Genomic DNA, 20,458 nt, shown 5'->3' on the forward strand with positions numbered 1-20,458 from the left:
TCTCAGTTTTTCTTGTACTTTGTGCTTTCCGTGGCAAAGCCCTTGTCCTTTGCCCCCCCACCAGTGTTCTCTCTCTCTGAAAGAAGGTGCTGTCACTCCATGGCAAAACACTTTCTGCTGCCCCTGCATGCTGCTTGGTCTCAACCACCTGCACTCGTGCCCCAGAGACCTTGTTCTTGTCAGTCTCCTAGCAGGCTTGATGTGAATCTAGTCTGGTAAACGGGCTGCCCAGGGAGGCGGTTGAGTCACCATACCCAGAGATACTTCAAAGACCGCATAGATGAGGTGCTGAGGGACGGGGCTTAGTTTAGTGCAGGGCTTGGCGGTGTTGCGTTAGCAGTTGAACTCAATCACCTTAAAGGTCTTTCCCAACCAAAATGATTCTATGACTCTATGAATGGATCTATGAGTTTAGAATGCTCTGAATAGCTCCTCTTGTGTCCATCCCAGGCATGCAGCTGTTTTCTTCTATACAAGGCCTTCCATAAGCTTACAGGAAATACGAAGGACGTTCTTTAGCACTGATTGTGTCCTGTAGGAAGAAGTGTGCAACTGCTACTGTTGTATAAACCTAGGCACTGGCCCTTGGTTACCATGTTGGGATGATCTTTTATCAGCTATCAGGAAGGGTAGGTTAAATTTTGTATACAGAAGTATTAATTCAGGATAGATGTAACTGCAACATCTTGTAGAGGAGTTCTGTTGATGTGGAAGGACTGTTTGTCACATCAGTGCGGTGCTAGAACCTGAAGCACGTATGTTTCATCCCAAGGTAACTACTGTCTCATTCGTCTTCATGTTTTCCATTCTATTCTGGAATTGATGTGCATGAAGACTTGCCATTGCCAACAGCTCTACTGCAGTGATTCCTTACCTAGATTTCAAAGACTATTTCTGTTCTGTCTTCAGTGTCATTTAGTTTGCTTGGGTTTTTTTTTTCAGGGGGAAGGGCTGTGGGAACACCAGCCAACCCTGGTATGCACAGAATACCAGTTCTGGCACAAGTTTTTGGTTACTTGTAACAATATTTACCAAATTATTAGGAATGCTCAGGTGGAGTGGGTGGGAAGACTTCATAATACCATCATTCATTTACAACTGTCTGGACTTAAGCCCTCTTGTGTTGTCTCTCCCTGTCATCTTTGTTGGACCTCTGTCTTTATTGTCTTACTTATGCTTTTGCCAGACAGGCACTATGCTACTGTGCCAGTTTAGTGCCATTCTGAAGCCATTTCCCTGCGGAAGGGTAAGACTGGATTCCTAAATGGATGCCTTTGATCCTTAGTGCTTATTTTCATTGTGATACCATCCAATGATATTTTCTTGCTGACACTGTGGTTGAAACTCATGCTGTTTTAGTCATTTTACCTTACCTGAACAAATCCCTGTAAGCCCTTGTCTCTCACCAGTGGTGACATGGGGACCTGGGATTCAGCTCTCTGGTGTGCAACGTCCAGGTTAGATGGCTTGGTAGAGGATGTACCTCTTCACTTCACCTTCCACTCTGAACCCATCCAGATTTTCTGAATCCATTTTTTCTGTCTTTAAAACAAGGAAACATTTGATCTAATGTTTGTTTGTCTTTTGTTTGTGTGTGGTAGTGGCAGAATACCGTTGTTCAGCCAGTACACAGACACTCCCCCAAACGCAAGTCATTTCTTTTCCTTGATGTCTTTTGTCATCCATACCTTTAATTTCAACCTTAGCTTAAGCTGCTGTCACTCTTTGTTTTCTCTGGATGCTGGAACCTACGCATAATAACCTGGTTTATTTTCTCACGTGTGCAAAAAAATATAACCTTATCATGGACAATAATGTTGGCTGTGAATTAATTTTGCAGTTCAATACAAAATCATCCTTCTTGTTTTTAGAAGTGCCACAAACTTGTGTTTGTTTACCTTCTGGCCCATCTTTCTCCCCCACTCCTCTTTATTTTTGTTTGTGTTTGGTTTTTGATTTTTTTAAAAAAATCTGTTCTATATAGACCTTGTCTTTGCAACATCTACCTACAGGAACAACTCTCCTCGTTGCTCTCATTCCATCAACCCCAGGTGGAGTCAAGGCATGTTCACTGTATCGTACATGTGGCACAATGGCAGTGTTAGCTGGGTAAACACTGAGTAAAACTGAATAAAGATGGTTTAGTCCTTAGTAGCTATGCTCTTGGCAAGAACTGGAAGCTTAGGCTGATTTTACTACTGTATTAATAGGAAATCAGTATTTTCTTTCTCTATATCTTTAAGAGTGCTGTTTTGTAGTGACACTGCTGATCCTACACATTTGATTACACATGCTGAGACCACATCAAAGCAAAAAACAAACACAGAGAGGTGGATAAAATGAGAATAAAACAAGAAAAACACATCCAAGAAGTTTTTTTTTACCGGTGAAGACATAAGTGAGGGGTCAAACATCTTCAAATCCAGAGGCAAATATGCTTTCCACATGCTAGCTGTTAAAAAGGCAACATGTCCTCATGTGCACAGACTCAATTATCAAAGTTTTATGTGTATCATCAGTGGAGAATATATGAATGCTATGAATTACAAGACAAAAATAAGTGTTCTGATTGGGTTAATCTGTTAAATGGCAGTAGATTTTACATGTTACTTACCTTGTCTTTTATTTATTAAAATGTATACCCAGAATGCAAAGAAATGATAAGGAAGAAAAATTTTGAGAGATACAACTTTAAAATATAACCTAGAGGTCAAACAGTTAACTGTCTTGAGTTGCAGTTAGGATTTTATGACAGAAAAGAGAAGTCTTTGTTAGTTGTCTTGTGAAGTAGATGCTTCTAGACACCAGACTTGCATATATCCCAAAATTAATTTCTCAGTGTTTCCTTCATTTGTAGTGCACTTCATTTGTAGGGAATGTGGTAGGACAAATAATTGACTTTAAATAAATGGACAGAAAGTAATTTCCTAAACTGTAGATGCATCGATATTGATCTCTATTTCATGAACATAAGTGATTTGTCCCTTTTTCTGTGTGGACCAAATGCTACATTACTTGTTACCACATCCCGCTTCCCTATTACAGCCACATTCTTTAGTTGTTTCTACTGCAATTAGGAACTTGGGGCAGAGGATCTTTGTAATAATTAGTTTTGAGTTGGTTGGGGTTTTTTATGTTTTGCCATTATCTGTAGGAAAATTCTCAGCACATTTGAAAACCACAAAAGCCCACCCAGTATTTGGTAGCTGGGAGAAATTGTCTGGAAAGGACTTTTTCAAGGAAAGGCCAGAGAATACTTCTGTTGGCAGGGGGCTAGCTCATGTTCTGAAGGAGTAGCAGTGAAGGCGACTACAAACTAGGATAGATGAAAGGATGATTTGCTTGGGCTCCTGTCTCCCCCAAGTGACTTCTTCAAGAGCTTTCTGTTGAGTATCACCATGTCCCTTAAAACGCAATCCCAGTTGCTTGACTTTCCACTTCTCACCATCTGAATGTCTGCTTCTGCAGTTCAGTATCCCAACCCAGTCCTCCTCTCTGAATATCAGATCCACCTCTTCACAGGATCCCAGAATGGTAGGGGTTGGAAGGGACCTTTAGAGATCATCTAGTCCAAAAGCCCTGCTCAAGCAGGTCCACCTAGATCAGGTCACACAGGAATGTGTCCAGGTGGGTTTTGAAAACCTCCAGAGAAGGAGACACCCTCCCTGGGCAGCCTGTGCCAAAGTTCCCTCACCGTTACAGTAAAATAGTTTTTCCTGGGGGCTTGGCATGCTATGACTTCTAGTAATACTAAACGACTACTAATCGCTAGTAGCCTTTGTGGATGGATCTGGCAGCTCAGGTGAGCACAGGTAGATTTGGGAACTACTGTTGCTCACACTTCTGGGCAACACAGATCTACTTGAAGTGGTTTATGTGCAGATGGTGACACTTAAGCCGTGGTCTGAGAACATCTGGATTGATGCATAAGTTTTGCTAACTTAGGCTGAAGGCTTTGAGGTCAAAATCCATTTTAGTTTTCACATTCTCTCTAATTTTCTAGCCCCTATGGCAGCAAAGAAAAGCTAAAACTCTGAATAGGAGTAAGTAATCCTGAAGAGGATTTCAAGGAACAAACAGCTATAATATTGAAGTTGTGGGAAACCAAAGGTTGTAGGAAAGGAAAAGAGTAATTTGTGACTGAACTGCTCAGGTGGTTTCACCATGGATTTTGGATTAAGAACCTGGGTCTGTTGAAGCTGTAGATTAACGGGGAGTACACTTCTGCTGCTGTTTCATATGACACATAATGTTTGTTAGATGGCTCAGCAACTAATATGATGACAATAACATAATGTGAGGTACTGGAGTCTTTTCCATTAAATGTTTCATAAAGAAGCAAGTTACCAGTGTTTGGGTTTGTTTAAATGATAACTCATTCACGAATCCCCCCCTTTTTTTCCTTTGATATAAAATTAACTGTGAGAAGTAAACTCAATATTTAACTCCTATGTTTTATATATATATATACACAATCAGAATAAAGAATGAAAGGAGTCTGAATTAGTAAAACTTCAGTCTTTGGAACAGAAGTTTCTATCTGCACAGCAGTGGAAAATGGATTATAGAGCACATGCAAAGGTAAGCTGTCTTTCCAAATCTGCCCAGTGTCATAGAGATTCAACAATGAACAGACTAAGGCTATGCCTTCATTACAGATCCAGGAGTTTGCATTTATTGAATTTAGGTGTGTGCTATGACTGCATTTCAATAACTGGGCATGCGCCCTGTCATCTGTCCTTTGGTGTACACTAAAGAGAAGAAACATGGACAAGGAGGAGCCTGTTGGGTGATTAAGGTATTCGGGCTCCAGAGCTTCCCTCAGCAGTCAAGAGAAACTGTAATTTCAAATGTTCTGGTATTTGTCTTTTCTATTTATTTAAGTCATTCTGCTTTTAAGCATTCCACAAATAAAGCTCTAGCAGGGCTTAAAAATATTTTTGTATCATTTGAGACGAGAGACAGTATTTGTCCCAGTCCTTTGTGGATATCAGAGGTCATCTTTCAGAGAGAGGCTGGCCAAAACTTTGAAGGACATGGCACAAATCTGATATCAGGCCTGGAAATACATCAGAATGCAGCTGAGATGCGTCTTCATTTCCCTCCTCTGGACTCTCTTGTACTGAGGGACCCAAAACTGGCTGCAGCACTGCAGATGTGGCTTCAGGAACCTTGCAGAGGGGAAAGTCCTGGGCTCACTGGTCACATTCTTCCTGGCATGGCCCACTGTGCCCTTATCCAGTGTGACCACAGGTGTGCAGCATGATAACTTCATGGTTACCTCTTGACACCTTTGAGTGGTGTTTATTGCCTTGTTCAGTTGATGACAAGCTTGGACTTTATTATCCTGGCAAACAAGAGATTCTGTTGGTCATTTTGAAAGTGGACAGTTGCTGCTTATGGATGTTTCTGAAGAGTATTTCTTGGAAGGAGAAATGTAAGAGTTTTGTCTGTTTTGAAAAGTAATGACAAAATAGAACTATTATTTTAAAAATAATTCTTCAAATAAAAGAGCAGTAGATTACCGGAAGTACTAGAGTTTGTATTAGTCTGTGGTTAAGAGTGTTTAGGGCAAGAGAAATATAATTCCAAGTGCTGAATTTCGACATCCATTTCTGAGCAATATCAGCTCTGATTAACAGATACGTTTACAAATTATCACAAGAATTATCTTTTTTCTCATAGAATGAGTGCTGTTATTTTTAGGGATGTGTTTTCTTGATGGTGAGACTTAAGCTCTGTTTTAAGAGCACAGATGTACAAGAAAGAAGTCAGATGTTTGAATTACTAAAGACTGATTGGTCTTTTATATGGGAGTTTCCAGCGCTCCAGTCAGTGGAAATGGATATTGAAAGGATTGGGAAGGTCTGTTTTACACGGTAATGCAATCTTCAGTAACATGATGTTGTCTTCACAGTAAACATGGAGACAACATTTCCTTAATACCTTACTGTATGGATGAAAAAAGTCACAATACATGATAGATGTAAACTGCCAGTGTAGGAATTTTCAGTTCTGTTGGCAGTATCTAGTTTGAGAACCATCTGCCTTTTCCACTTGCACCAGTTTCTCATTTGTGTTCTTAGTCATTTATTCTTTCAGACCCTCATTTGTAGCAGGTACTCAATTGATTGCTTTTGTAGGCACACAAGCTCCTCCTGAGCAGAACAGAAACCACTTGGAAATGAAGAAGCATAAACAGCAAATGTTATGTGGGCAGAAGTATCTTAATACATTAATATCAAAGTAATCTGTTGGGTTTTTTTTCCTGAAATAGTGACATGTTAGGTGGTGTTACAGGCCTGTTTAGATGCAGGTGTGAATGTATCACTATCATAGATTTGTATTTCAGAATCCTCCTTTTTCTTGTATTAATCTGCACCACATGTCCATATCTACTTTTCTTTGAACTACTACTACCCGTATCTACTTTTCTTTGAACTATTACTACCCATATCTACTTTTCTGTAGTGGGAGCATTACCTCCGTTGTGATGGCAGACCTGACCCAACTGTACTGCAGGAAATAAATACTTTCATGAGCTTATGGCGTGAAGATCAAAATGAGGACATTCAGCTTGTGATGGAGAAGGGAGGACAGGTGCTAAATGTACGTGTTAAAGTGGTATTTTTTGGTTTAAGCGTACCAGAACATATCCTTAGCAGCCTCCTTCTCTTCTCTCTTTTTTCACAGCAAAGTGACTGAAAAACACAGATGTTTTTCTTCCATTTTTACAACTGCAGCTTTATTGTTAACTCTGGGGAAGGTTACTATTGACTTTAAATATGCAGTGCGTTTGAGGGATTTGTGTGTAATATTTCTACACTAAGCTCTACTCTGCCAACATCCATCTTCCCTGCTATGTACATTTAAAACAGTCTTGAGCCAAAACATAAAAGCTCACATCATATAGAAATGCTTTGGTGAACATCAGCCTCATTGTGTAATGCTTAGAGCCAGTAAAGCGTCGTGCAAGAACAGGAGTTCCCCAAATGCAGTCCACCAACCATTGATGGCTTTGTGAAGCCATTTTAAGCAATTTGTGGCTGCTCTGTAAATTGAAGGTTTTATTTTCATTTATGCTAACTTTATAGTTTTTTTTCAGAAAGTTAAACAATGTTTTCCAGAAACTGGGCGTGAAAGTCAGATGTGTCATACAAATGTCTTTGCTTTGGTTTGGTTCTGAGCGTTAAATTTCCTGTCTTACAATGCTTGCTGGGTGCCGCAGTTTTCACCTTCCACATACTGCCTTTTTCCAAGACAGCGCAGAATGTGCTAGTCCTGCCTAAGAATTTCCAGAGGTAACTCCTCTGTTTCCCTCCTTTGCTGCAGCCCAGGCCAAAAGCCTGGCAATTGCCCACTTCTTTCCCACACACTTCTTCCAGCTGTGGTGTGTTTCCTATTCAACACTGAAGCTGTTACAGCTACTTCAGGTCCTGTAAACATATACTGCCTTGCACTGTATCCTCAGTGGAATATTATGTCATACTGGGAGACAGGCCCCTACTACAAATGCAAGGTGATATCAAAAACATTGTCTGTTTTCTCTTGTTCTACCACACTTGAGCATTTCTTTCCTGTTCTACAAGTTCTTAGAGGAAACTGTTAAACACTCTGAACTGTGAAATCGTGTAGAACAGCAGCTCGGAGTTGAGGCAGACCATGTTAAAGGTGCAGTGCGAGAAAGACAGTAGTAGTTAACAATTCTTTTGCTACTGTGCCACACCTTTAATGAGCAGTAGCTCTGCCATTCCACAGCCAGGAAGAAGAGTCTGGCAAGTCTGGGAGGAAGGCATAAAATGTAGTGTGATGGTCACTTCATTTCAGTGCTGCAGGCCTTTTGGCCAGCTAAGAATATTTTAGTTCAATGCAAGCATTTTAGGATATTAGCACGGAAGAGAACAATGTTTTGACAGAATTCCAAACTTCATGCTGGTCAGTTTCATAAGCTAAGACTTCCCAGCCCATAGGTTAAGGAATGAAGGAATTTGACTACAGGAATGAAGACAGGCAGAGTTGTTCCTGGAAGTTCCAGCACTTTACATGGTTTTCTGTCTGCTGATGCTGGCTTAGCACAGTTTCTAGAGATGTAATAGAAAAGGATTACTTCTGTGATTAAGATGTTTAGGTGTAAAGGATGCAAATCTGCCTGATTTTTTGATGACACGTTATATTAAGGGTGATGTCAAAACAGAGATACTTTTTCCACGTATAATGTCTTCTAGTTAATTGAGAAGTTGCATCTTCTTTTGTTGGACACACCACCCAATGAGATAACAGAAAAAGAAACAGTCCAGTACCAGGAATCTATTCTGGAATTGCAGAATCTGCTTCATCAGAAGTACAATAGAGCAACAGAGAAGCTGCTTAAAGTAAGATCTACTATTTCAAAGTTGTTATATGCACATAAGGTTAGCTGCCAAGTATCTTGGGATGGTTGCTTTTGTTTGTTCTGAAATTGTCAGAGGTTAGTGTTTTGTTTTCCAAATTTAATATTTGAGTTTTCAAATCACGTTTCTAGCAGATGCCAGACTTGTATTTCATCAAAACTGCAAATCTTAGCTGTATAGTGGAAATTACCATTGTGAAGACGTTTAATAACAAGTCACGGTGAGGTCTTGTTTGATTTGGAGATGTGGAAAACAAGGGGTGCTGTATGAAACTTGTTTCCTAGTTTGTCCTGGTGATTTAAGTTAAAGCTAGTTGGCTCTACAGAAAAGCGCCAATCTTAAAAGTAGGTCATATGATTGGCTTGTACAGAGTTTTTAATACAAGTTCTTCTGAAAATTAAAATATTAAAATACTTTTAAACAAAGATCTTGGGAAGAGTAAAGAGTACTTAATCAAGAAAATGAAAATGTACTTGGGAATCTGTTTTCTGGGTTGCATGTATAGTGATCTTGCTTGTTATTTCAAGTATATGAACAATATCTGTAAATACTGCTAGAGGAAGCTAAGAAGGGAAAGGAGTGAAGGAAAGGGAAACCAGTTGTATGTTTGTTCACAGTCAAAACCCTTTGTAAATAAAGGAGTTTTAAATTCTTGATTGTCTTTGCTAAATTTGGGCTGAAACTCCTAATGTAGTTATAATTTCACAAGTTTTATATTGACAAAAATATAACCTAATCTGTGCTGTGGCTGTGGGCTGTGCTTTATTGCTCAGGAACTTTTTGAGGGGTTTATTTTTTGACTTGTCCTGAGAAGCATTTTTGAGGGCCAATGATTAAGGGAGAGAGGTGGTACCATTGAAAGGGATAATTATTTGGCAGCATTTTGACTGACAGAGTTGATGAAGTCAGAAAAAGAGAGTAGTTGGAATTTTAACATAGGGATTTGAGTTTAACTGTCATGGTTTAGTCCATAAATGCAACATGCCTGAGCTTGGTCTGGTGTATTTTTATTCCTACGTGCCTTTTTTTATTTATTCCAGGGTAAATGTAAGTAAAGTAAGAAGAAAATAAGTAAATAAGAAGAAAACGTGATTGAATCTTTTTTTTTTTTTTTTTTTTGCATGGTAGACAGCTCATGTGCACGAAGATTCTGACCCTGGAAACATGCAGGCTGTCATAAAGGACAAAAATGTTACTTTCTGTATTTGGGCCAACCTGAAGAAGAAAGTAAGGTGCAGTATACTGAAATGAGCTGCTGTTTGATTCCGTCTCAAAGTCATCCTATCAGGACCATTCTTTTTGCAGCTCCTGATCCCTTTAATGCAGTTACAGCTCTACTGGAGAAACTCAGACAGCTGTCAGTACAAGAAAGGCAGTACATCATGACATCCCGCTGTTTCTTAGACTGTGCCATGTAACAAAAGAAAATTTAGATGACTTTTAATATAGAACTTCAACTTGAAGAATACTTGTGAAGAAATAAAAATAAGCACTGCCAAACTTACCAGGGAATGTTTTTGTTTCATTTGGTGTTTTTTTTAACTGTCATTTACAGGTTGAAAAATCACACGTTTAGCGATGTGCAGCATGGATTTGATCTTCCAAAGCCACTGGCTGTCAGCAGTGTTGCTGTTCGCATATTGCACACTCATTATGACCACGTGTCTCCACTTTGGCTGCAGCATCAGGGTGTGCCAAAATTGGAGGTCTCAGATGGCAAAGAGTTGACTCTGGATTCAAAAGACAACATAGAAGTACCAGAAGAGGATGAAGAGAAATCTAGAGAGCCCAACATGTCTGCTGAGGAAGAAATGGAAGAAGTGTGTTCTGATGGGAGAAAGGTAAGTAAAACAAAAGTCCCTCATAAAAGGATACTCGACAGTGTTGCTGTTACTTGAGGCCCAGTCACAGTGTGATAGCTTCCTAGTGTGTCCTGGGCCTGAGAGCACTGTGTTCTTAAATGTTTTCTAGAAAAGGCAACTTGTGTTAGTACTGTGTTGCAGATCTTCTCAAGGGAATGGAAAGATGGATGGCCAAGGACCAGGGAAGGTTTGGATGAGGTGTGGTAGTCACCGTGCAGTTGGCGTTTGTGAGTTGGTGCTTGACAGTAGGATGAAGCCGTGAAGAATGTCAGGGGCTGCTGTAAGATAGTTCCATAAGTCTGTGACATGGATGCAGATGAATGGATTCTGATTCTGGGAAAGCGACAGCTACATAAAATCACTATGGGAATCCAATATTAATAAAGTTCACAGCATGCTGAATAGGATTCAGAGTTCAGCAGGTTTTGGTCATGCAGTTTCATGGTTGCTCGATGTCTGTGTGCTGATGGTTTTGCCACTGGAGAGCTTTCCCAATAGTGCTGCTGCTTGCTGACTTCCCCTCATGAGCACTCCTCAGTGAAATACGTTGGCTGTTGGGGTTGTGGAGCTTGCTTGGTTCTGTAATCTTGTTACTGGGTTTGGGTTTTTCACTTCTAATGTAATCTGTGACTTGCAGATAAGTGACTCGTGTTTTCTATCAAAACTTTCTGCACAAATAATTGTAACTCATCCTGTTTTATGTCTACTTAATATGTTTGGAGCAACGATCTTTGCCTTGTTCCTTTCCAGTCCCCGATGCTTGTGTAGTGAATCAGTGAATTCCATTTTTCTTGGTTTGCTTTTTTGCTTTTTTATAGGCTAAATTTTGTCTTTTGCCAATTTTCACCTACATTTTTTCAGATTTTCAGATTTTTCTTCAAGCTCTTCCTTTCATTCCTTCTCTTTTTCTTTCCCAGGGCTCACTCTCTCAGTCCACTTTTGTGAATTTTCGTATTCCCTCTTAAGACTTCACTTCTCTCGGCTCCTGCAGTCTCTCCTCCTGTCTGGCTCTGCCGGGCGTTCGCCCACACTGATGTATGCAAATACTTCTTTCCCTTCACCTTCTTCTGTCCTGTTTCAGGAGATGCGTGTTCTTCCCATGCTGTGGTATGCACAGCACAGGGCATGGGAGGTGCTTGTGCCTCCAAATGGATGGCTCGTGCTCTGACCTGCCCTTTGGCTACTTCTGGGCTTCCAGAGAAGCCTGCTATGATGCGAATTAATTTGTATCTGGGTTGTAAATTTGGATGGAAACCTCGGGTAATGTTTTGAAAACAAAGCAACCACTGAGAAAGGGAATAAATATCATGGGCAAGGTGTAGGCTGAGACTGAAAGTAAGGGTTCAGTATGACTTTGGATTCAACGTTGGCTTAAGTGTTGTGTTCTCTTGTAGCTGTAAAGCCAGCATACACATGACTTTTGCGTGCACATACTGCTAAAAAGGTGACATCCTCGTGTGGTACTTGGGGAGCTCAAGATGGAATTTACTGTGGGAACAAAGTAATTATTTTATGTTTAACTCTATTTGTAGATCTGTTCCTAAAGTAGGAGAGTACCTTTAACCAAAACTGTTTTTGCTAGCTAGGTAGAAAAGATTTCTCTGAAAACCTTGACCCTATAGCAAGATTGGTACAAATGTTGCTGGAGGAGTGGGACTCCACACTTTCTTCTTGGGCCTCCTCAAGGGGGGTGATACCCTCTTCTTTATTGTATCTATCTCTAAGTAATGAAGTCTTCTGCTTTTTATATAGAGTAACATCTTGTTCGAAGAAAATAGCAATAGCATAGCTGATATAAACGAGACAGAGGAGGAAACTGAGAAGAAATCAGAAATCTTGGACATACCATCACAAGGTATTTGGTTAGGCTTTTTTTCTGCAGCGTTACAAAACTACCTATTCTGTTTTTATTTTATGTATGGAAACTTGTGATCTAGATCTCTGTGCAAATGAAACAAAGTCTCTACAGTGATGATTATTACATCCAAACTTTATTGGCATTGCTATTAATAATTGTTAAATACAGGGAGAAAGTAAGAGAGGAGAATGGATTTTGTTCCCACGTTGTTGGGGGGGGTTAATGATTGTGTACATTTGTGTATGATTCTGCATATGTTTGTGTATGTTTCTGGATGAGACACAGTCTTTATGAATCTGACAGACTTTCTGGTGAGACTGACTTCCTCAGGGAAAAAAGGTTCAAATGCAAGTAGCCATAGACACTCAGGTAGTGTGGGTATTACTGAAATGTATGCATAAAGTGAGAGACATGCTGACACACTTTGCTAAAAAAAGAGGGCCTTGATTCCAGGAACTAAACCTGTTTTTCTGTCCCACATGAGCTAAGTTACAACTTTCTTAAGCGTTGTGGTGTCCTACAGTTTATAATAAGAGTGAGTTTTCTTGTAGTACTCTTAAATAGAACTGCAAACTGTTCTGCGCAGTTTAACTGCACTGTACAGGCTTTCCCGTGTAAGAAAAACCACCAAACCCCACCCCACAACACTTTCTGCTGAGCACAGTCCAAGAAACCAGTTGTCACCCAAACAAGATGGATTTCAAGAGAATATAAAGAAGTTGGGCATTATTTCTTTTGGTAGGACCTTGAAAATCCCTACCGTAGTGTTGAGTGCAATGCATGTGCACAGAAGTGTCCTAATTACACCTGAATGTTTTTATCTGCCTACTAAGAAGAGAACAATTATGTAATGATGCTTTTGCTGGCATGCTAATGATTTTCAACCCATTCCACCACTTTTCAGAATAGAGTTTGAAAGGATATTTAGTTCCCACAAATGCAGTGAAAACAGGAAGCCAGATAGGTGAAAAGAGGGAAGAGGATGAAAAGTACTGCAGTTCCTTGTACTAAATTTCACCACTGACAGGAAATTCATTTAGCTTGGAAAAATGGTTTTTGTTTACAAGTGACTTTAATGGCTTTGTATGATTACTTTAAAATGCAAGTTAAAGTGGAAGCTACAGCTGTGACTGCTACAAATACAATCTTTCACCTTCAGCACCTGCCCTGTCTTTTTATTTGCCTCATTTGTTTTCATACAATACAATCTTACCAAACCTGCCCAAAATCTACCGTACTATATATTTGTGAAATTCTTATGTGATATCTTTTGCCAGTAAGACTTTATTCCTATATAAAAAAAATTGAATTGACTACAAAGTCAGAGCAGAGATTAACCAATTGTTTAAAATGCTCAGTACCAAAACAAGAAATGCTTTTCATTATCCATCTGTCTATCTGTTCCCACATTTCAATTAATTGTTGAAAGATTTGGGGAACACCAGTAGGTGGTGCTGAAATGCTGCAGAGCGTAAAGTGCTTCCAGCACGCAGGTGTTTTGTGCCAAAGTGAAAAATCAGGCAAGTGGGAAATTTCAGAGTCTTAGTTTAACCACCAAGTTGACTCACATCATTTTATTTTTTAGCTCAGGATCCGCTGGTGAAGGAAGAGAGAAGTGAAAAAAGAGAGGCAATAACTGATGAAAGCGTAGTTGATTTGCAGCAGTTTGTACCAGTGGGTGGTGTGTACCATATTGATGCACTGCAGCTTCCACCTCAGGTCAAAGAAATCAAGGACTGGAGTATGGTGGAGGTAAGTGATGAAAGAAACTCACCCCATGCAGTCCTCTTCCCTGTCATCCTTGAAGAGCTGTTCCTGAGGTGTGCCACCACTGAAGGTATGCAGTGTAGATGATTTCTTGAGCAGCAGACTTAAAGGACCAAGTTTTCAAAGAACTTTTCAATTGCACTTGGCCAATTTCTGGAGCAGCTGGGGGGTGCGCTGAGAGGTATGTGCTCAGGTAGTGCTCATCAGCATGGCTGCACAGATTATTGTGCTGGAAAAGACTCTTGGCCAAAGTACAAGCAACGGAAGAATTTCTTAGGTTTTTCCTATGCAAAAGGTAGACTTAAAGAAGGATGGTAACAAAACTACCACCAGTTCAATTCCAGCCTCTGCAAGATATTTGGGGACTATAGCCAATGTGGTCTAGTTTTTCCACTCATTGAGCCTGGTGCAGCGCTAACTTGCATCATAGTTTTTAATTTGAAGCTGAAAGTCTATGGTAAGTGAAATTCCCGTGCAAACTAAGAAAAGGGAGACTGTGGGTAGATCAAGAGACACGGGATCTTCATTCCCACTCACACGTACAGACCTACCTTATCAGCCAGATGCAACCTCTTTCAGTCCCTTTGACATTGTGTGGACAAAGCAGAATTAATCTGCTTTTGCCTCTTAGGTTATTTTGTAGAGACTGTGGATCTGTGAAAAACGACTGTGCTTACCGTGTGGCACTGTATTCAGGGTATTATTGACAGGACATGAAGGGTTCAAAGGCCTGGTGGTAGTCACCCTTCTACCATCTTCAACATTGTAGTTGGCACTGTGCAACATTAGCAAACCATTAGTACTAACAAATTTTAACTGATGCGTTGTTAAATTCTGCAAGTGATTAGGTAGACTGAAAGAAAAAGAGAAGTAGGGTACTGCACTCCCTAATAGAAATATCATCTGGCCTTTTCCCATCTCTGTAAAGTTACAGGATGGATTGGAGTCATACTCATACTCCCCAGAAGCTGCTGAAGATTCCACATGTCCACCACTACAGATCACCCTTAGGCTTCCTGACAACGTGATGTATTTTGAGGATCCTGTGATAGCCCGATGGGATGCTGCAGGTAGGTACCCCAGACATAAATTTATGTCTTAAGTTTGAATAATGGAATTTATATCTGAGCTTGACTGTTTCCAGAATCCAGCTGTAGAAACATAAAGCTGATTTGGAGCCCAGAAATAATTTGGGGACTTCAATGTTAATTCCTTTGGGTTTTCCTGGTTTTGCTTCTGCATCTTACCTAATAGTGCTTGTTGAGGCTTTGGACTATAGTTTTTTTCAACATGAGTGGAATAAAATATGCAGTTTTTAATGGGTGATAGTACAACTGTGTACGACAGAACAAGTTGTGCTAGGGTGAAGCCATGTAAAGTCCACTGAGTCAAATTAGCTCTTGACTACATGTATCAGTATTATTAAGTTAAAACGTGAACGTTCAGTGCTAAAAACAAAATGTGGAATTTTAGTTATTAAATACAACCTGACTTTTCTTTTCTGAGAGTATAAACCTATTAAAACAGTTTGATTTTGCTTTTGAAAATGAGCTTATTGACTGCTATATGGTCAGTAAGAAATGATAGCTACATTAGTATTTGTATTTCTTTCTTTTGAGGATAAGGAGAAGCTCTCCTGGCAAAATTAGCCCAGTCTCATACCTAAGGATAATTAAAATGAGGTTAGTTTCTGCCCTAAATCAGTTACCTTTGTTTTGTGCCTGATTGTTTACCTTAACTGTGAATATTACTCAACCTAGGCTGTCTTTACTAACTAATTCTTGCACAGCAGAAGCTTTACCTACACAATTTTGTATTATTTCATCCTCTTGGTATAGGCCAACAGTGGAGAACTGATGGTATCAGCAACATAACATATGCAAGGTACTGGTACTGATGAAGCCCTTCTTACAGTGTCTACAAGCTTTGCAGTGATTCAGATACAAATTAAGGTACTGTAAATTATTCTTTAAAGATAATAGTTGCAGATTTTTTTTAAAGAAGAATTATGACAGTGTCCTTTGTTAAGAACTTGGGATGCTTCCACAGCAGCAAATGAGGGAGGATCTCTTCCTTTCCAAGCACTGTAAGGAACAGGACAGGTGGTTTAATTTCTATTCCTTCTTTCCTCTGATCTGTCCCGAAGCAAGCATCTGTCTGATTGTCTGTAAAGCTCCAGTAAGTGCTTTGATATTGATACACCTTGCTGAATTCAAGAGTCTTTCACCCAGCTGAAACTTAAACATTGTTCCTCTCTCTTCCCCCCTACGCCAAGAGAAATAAAAGCATTTCAAGCGACCTGCTCCTAACGCTACTCATTTGTTCTAAAGCTTCAAGTTCACGTGGATCCTCACGTGTCTCATTGAACTGAGTTATAAGGCAGTAACATGGTTTTAAGAGCCAGGATGTGCATAAGCTTGCACCGGTAGACCAGTGTCCCTTTCTTCAGGATGTGTGAATGCAAGTTTGCAGCCCAGCCTAGTCACTAATGCATACAATATCCAGAATAGCAAAGACACTAACATTTGATGCCTGAAGCAGAATAAGGAGTTTTCAGGACCAGTAAGTTGCTGTCCCCGGTTTGTACAACAGGATCATCAGTGTATGTTGTCTTCAGTAGTGGTGGAAGAGAAGGATGTGCTTTCCTCCATCACAGGGAAATGGACAAGTTCAGTGGGCCTAAGAGCACTTTTGAAAAAAGTTGGTGTGAATATTTTCCCAGGAGAGTATTCTCACAAGTATGTCTCCATGAACAAGAAAGTAAGTGCAAGAGTGGATGTTTTTCTTCTTGGTTTTTTCCACCTATTTTTTCACTTCTAGCTCTCTGTATTTTCTAACTTTTGCTGTTGCACTACAGGCTGCCCTAGCAGAAGTTAGGGCCTATCAACAGATGGCACTGGTTGCATCGGCTTTTGCTTGGAGCAAGTGGAACACAGAAGCAGGTCATGAGCAAGTAGTATTCAAGGTTTGTGGATTTAAACCAAAACTTCTAGAGAACAACACAGAAGCCTACCACCATTAGAAACAGAAACAGTTAACTTCTGTAAGTTACAGTCATTGTCTTCAAGTTCATAGTGAGGCAGTTTTCAGATTTTGGATTGACTACTTAACAGCATTCAGTGTGTGTCAGTAAAGCCTGAGAGCCTGCTTCTCCCCTGCTTCACAGCTCATGCATTTGTGATCTCTCTCCTGGGGCGCACATCTCCATAACACAAGCACTGCATAAGTGATAGTTCACCTAGGGAGGTTTTAGGCAAAGCTGGGATGATAGAAGCAGAGGTGATTTTCATGAAGTCTGCTAATCAGAGGAGCCCTACCCATAGCAAAGTTTTAAAATTAATATGTCAAAATTTCATCCTTGACCCTAGGAGGTTTCATTTGTATTCTGCTCCTAAGGAGGGAACAACTCCTTATCCTAACACTTTAATGCCAGGAGCAAGAATTAAAAGAAATGTTGCCTGTTGCACTTATTTACTGTTTCCAGCTGCATCTGGAGTGGTCAAACCTTGCATTTTAGGGGCCAACTGGATGGAAGATTTTCGTGTTGATCCAGTATCTAGTTCTCTTAGGCAGAGACATAATATTGTTTTAAGAGTTCAAAGCTGCAGCTTGGTTTTGTTTGGGTGGTACACACAGGAGTATACTAGAATTTAGAACTTTATACTAGAATGTATATTCTATCATGAGCTTCACCTTACAGCGCAATTTTTTCTTCAATAGGTAAGTGAGCATCTTACAGCCGATTCTGTGAAAGACAAAGATTGGTGCCTCTGTATGTTTAATGGTCAGAAAGCACAAAAGCTCAAGATCAGTGAAACGAGTGAAGCTTTTTCAGATGAGCTAGAAGAAGGTGCCGAATTTCACTCCACTCTCTACCATATGCTGAAGGATTTTGCCAGCAAAGATGCAATTGCTAAAGTAGAGGCAGCTAACTTCCTGTTTATTGATAGTGTGTATCAGCTGCTCCTTGCCACACGAGTTTTAACATACTCTTAAATACCGCATGCTTGCCTTGAGACCTTTATTATCAAAAGCTTTCAATAAAGTTACAGTTCAAGTCTTGAATTCTTTTCTGTTCAAATCATTGGAACAGCTTCAATGACTAAAATGCAAACATTTCATTTTTGTTAAAGCAAAATAAGTTCTTTATTCTCTTGTGGCTAGACCACAGTCGTATTTATTGTTAGCTATGTTCAAAAACTGCTGTTTTACTGTACACCTTAACAAAACTGAGACCTTTTTAGGTACTTGTAAGGATTACTTTTGTCAGAATGGGGAGAGAAAACAAATATTCAAGTCATGCTTTAGAAAGAAAAAAGTCATCTCCCCACCAAAAAACACACCTTCAACTCAACAAAACCACCCCAAACATGTAACCTTAAATACGCTATTCTCAGTTTCTCACGTTGTCATCCAGAACTTGGAAGTGGAACTACAGAAGTCAGAGCCTTTGTTATACTGGGGGTGGCCCATGGTGTTGAAGTCCTGTATATGGCCACAACAGTTGCTGTAGTGAAGTCCACGCGTCCCCAGTTCCTACAGGTGCTGCGTCTGCTGGCCGTTGAAGAGAGAGCCCAGTGAGGAAGCTTGTGAGAGCAGCAAGCAGCACCAGGATAGAAACAGAAACCCACAGAGTTTTGTTAGCATTGGAAAAGGAAGCCTTGAAATGGGATGCCCACGATGATATTAAATTGCACCTGCACAGAAGAATAAGCCAGAGAGTGGTTTAGTTTTTCTTCAACACCTGGGAACTCTTCACTCCCCCACCCCAAAAAACCCTCAAGAAAACCAGACCTCACAAACAAACGTTCAGATCCTTAACCATCAGAGGTGGCAAGGTTGGTGCTGTATTGGGAGCTATACAGGGTGGTAGCTTATGCTTCAGTAAGCAAGTGCTTGATAAGCTGTTTAGGTGACTGACTGAACTCGTGAGCCCACCCCTGCTCCCTCACCACAACCCTGTTTCTGAAGAGGATCCAGAAAAGCTGATTTTCAGATCATCAGTAAGTCTGGCTTGCAGCAAACATTGAGAGTACTGGCCTGTGTTCTATTGTTTTCTAGGGCTTTGGTGCCGCCTTTGAGGTTGGGGAGAAGTCTGAGCCTCACTAACTATCCAAATCCTAGAGCTGTTAAGATCCTGGGTGCCTCCACCCTTTATCAAACAATAGAAAAGGGTTGTGTTTATTCTTGCTATCTTCTCAGTTTTACACACCAGCATATTTATCTTGTCTCCCCCCTTGATCAGGAATGCTCACAGTGGAGCATTGTATATTCACGTGGAATAAACAGCTTCTCTGCAGAGACAGCAAGTGACCTTTCCTGTAAGACAAGGGCTTCCGAGGGATACTTGTTTAGGAGAGCAATCTCTTCCTTGACCTGAGATAGTCAGAGAAATTATCTGGAATAGTCCAGAGTTCCTTAGTAGTGGATGTGTATATTAACGTGTCACATCCATCTCTGGGTGTGCCAAGCTGCTGCCAAGTTCTGCACAGACCTCAAATTCTTAATCATTTTCACAAGAGTACGTGTTAGCATGACCTAGTAGCCTAGCTGTAACAGCTGGCAGAGGAAACAGGAGAGGTGAGATCATAGCATAAGGCTCCTCTTTACCTCACCAGCTAGAGTTAGTAAGGAATCAGTCTCTGGCACCTGAAATTACTCATTCCTGGTTGGTTTAAACAGTGGGCATTAACAACCAAACCAAAACTACAGCTTTACTTCTACTTGCCGTGTCTGCTGCCCAATGATGCGAGAAAAACTTACACTGATTCTAGGCTCCATTTTGATGAATGTTTTCCTTTTTCAGCGATACTTTCTTTCCTGGATGGTGCTCCCTGTACCTCAGCGGGCAATTCTGACTGCTCATTTCTGAAAGCAAGAATCAGCAGTTCTTAAGCTTCTTTTCCAATCAAGCATTCAGTTTGAGAGAACCCACAAGAAGCTGTCTTCATAGCCTTGTTCAGGTGTTGGGCACTCAAGAGCACACTTAAAACAAACCAACCAACCCACCCTGCACATGCATTTTGGAGGAGGTTGCTCTTGAGCTTACTTTGCTTCAGCATGTTGATCTTCATACTCTGCCCAGGAATAGGTGCTGATGAACCGCTGTAGTGAAGGACGCTTCTCATTTTGCTTTGCTCCTAGTTGCCCCCTGTCATATATTCAAGAAAGTTTCCCTTGATTTCCTCTTCAGATATAAACCACCCCAAATCCATCAAGGCCAGTTGCCTAGTTTTTATAGTCTAGTTACAAAGCACAACAATGTAATTGAAACAAGCAGACAAACAACAAGCCTGTAACATTTAGTCATGAAGGCTCATTTACCTACCAAGGCACGTAAAGTCTGTATGAAACACGCAGCCTAAACGATATTCCACCTCAAGATTCTCCATAAACCACTTAATAAAGGCACATTTGAGTTAAATATTTAATCCCATTCAGAAGACAAGCCCAAGTAACTTTACCAACTGCTTGATCTCCTGTTGAATTTTTCACTCCTTTCATCTCCATCAGGTTCCTGGAGTTGGGCCTAGAGAAGAAGTTTGACACAGTTACTGCACTCACATTTTTCAGGCTTCAGC

The 20,458-nt window shown here is 40.4% G+C and overlaps 2 protein-coding genes across 2 annotated transcripts in view; one reads left to right on the forward strand and one right to left on the reverse strand.

Annotated features, from left to right (window-relative positions):
- Positions 1–4,720: 4,720 nt before the first annotated feature.
- On the forward strand, positions 4,721–18,004 carry LOC133627288 (dynein axonemal intermediate chain 7-like). The gene is given in 13 exon segments (XM_062011804.1): positions 4,721–4,798; positions 6,472–6,609; positions 8,226–8,372; positions 9,519–9,622; positions 9,946–10,231; positions 12,005–12,107; positions 13,696–13,862; positions 14,806–14,947; positions 15,716–15,755; positions 15,757–15,829; positions 16,470–16,637; positions 16,735–16,842; positions 17,598–18,004. Coding segments are annotated over 13 exon segments (1,830 nt in total). The 3' UTR covers positions 17,874–18,004.
- LOC104562794 (inositol 1,4,5-triphosphate receptor associated 2) overlaps positions 17,882–20,458 on the reverse strand; it is a 35,092-nt gene continuing 32,515 nt past the window's right edge. Inside the window, exons 37-40 of the mRNA XM_062008973.1 lie at positions 20,342–20,406; positions 19,927–20,028; positions 19,641–19,745; positions 17,882–18,574 (exon numbers count right to left, since the gene is read on the reverse strand). Of these exons, the coding sequence (XP_061864957.1) occupies positions 18,331–18,574; positions 19,641–19,745; positions 19,927–20,028; positions 20,342–20,406 (516 nt within the window). The 3' untranslated portion in view covers positions 17,882–18,330. The remainder of the gene's footprint in view (positions 18,575–19,640; positions 19,746–19,926; positions 20,029–20,341; positions 20,407–20,458) is intronic.

Source organism: Colius striatus, chromosome 1, assembly GCF_028858725.1.
Source record: "Colius striatus isolate bColStr4 chromosome 1, bColStr4.1.hap1, whole genome shotgun sequence".
Taxonomy (NCBI): Eukaryota; Metazoa; Chordata; class Aves; order Coliiformes; family Coliidae; genus Colius; species Colius striatus.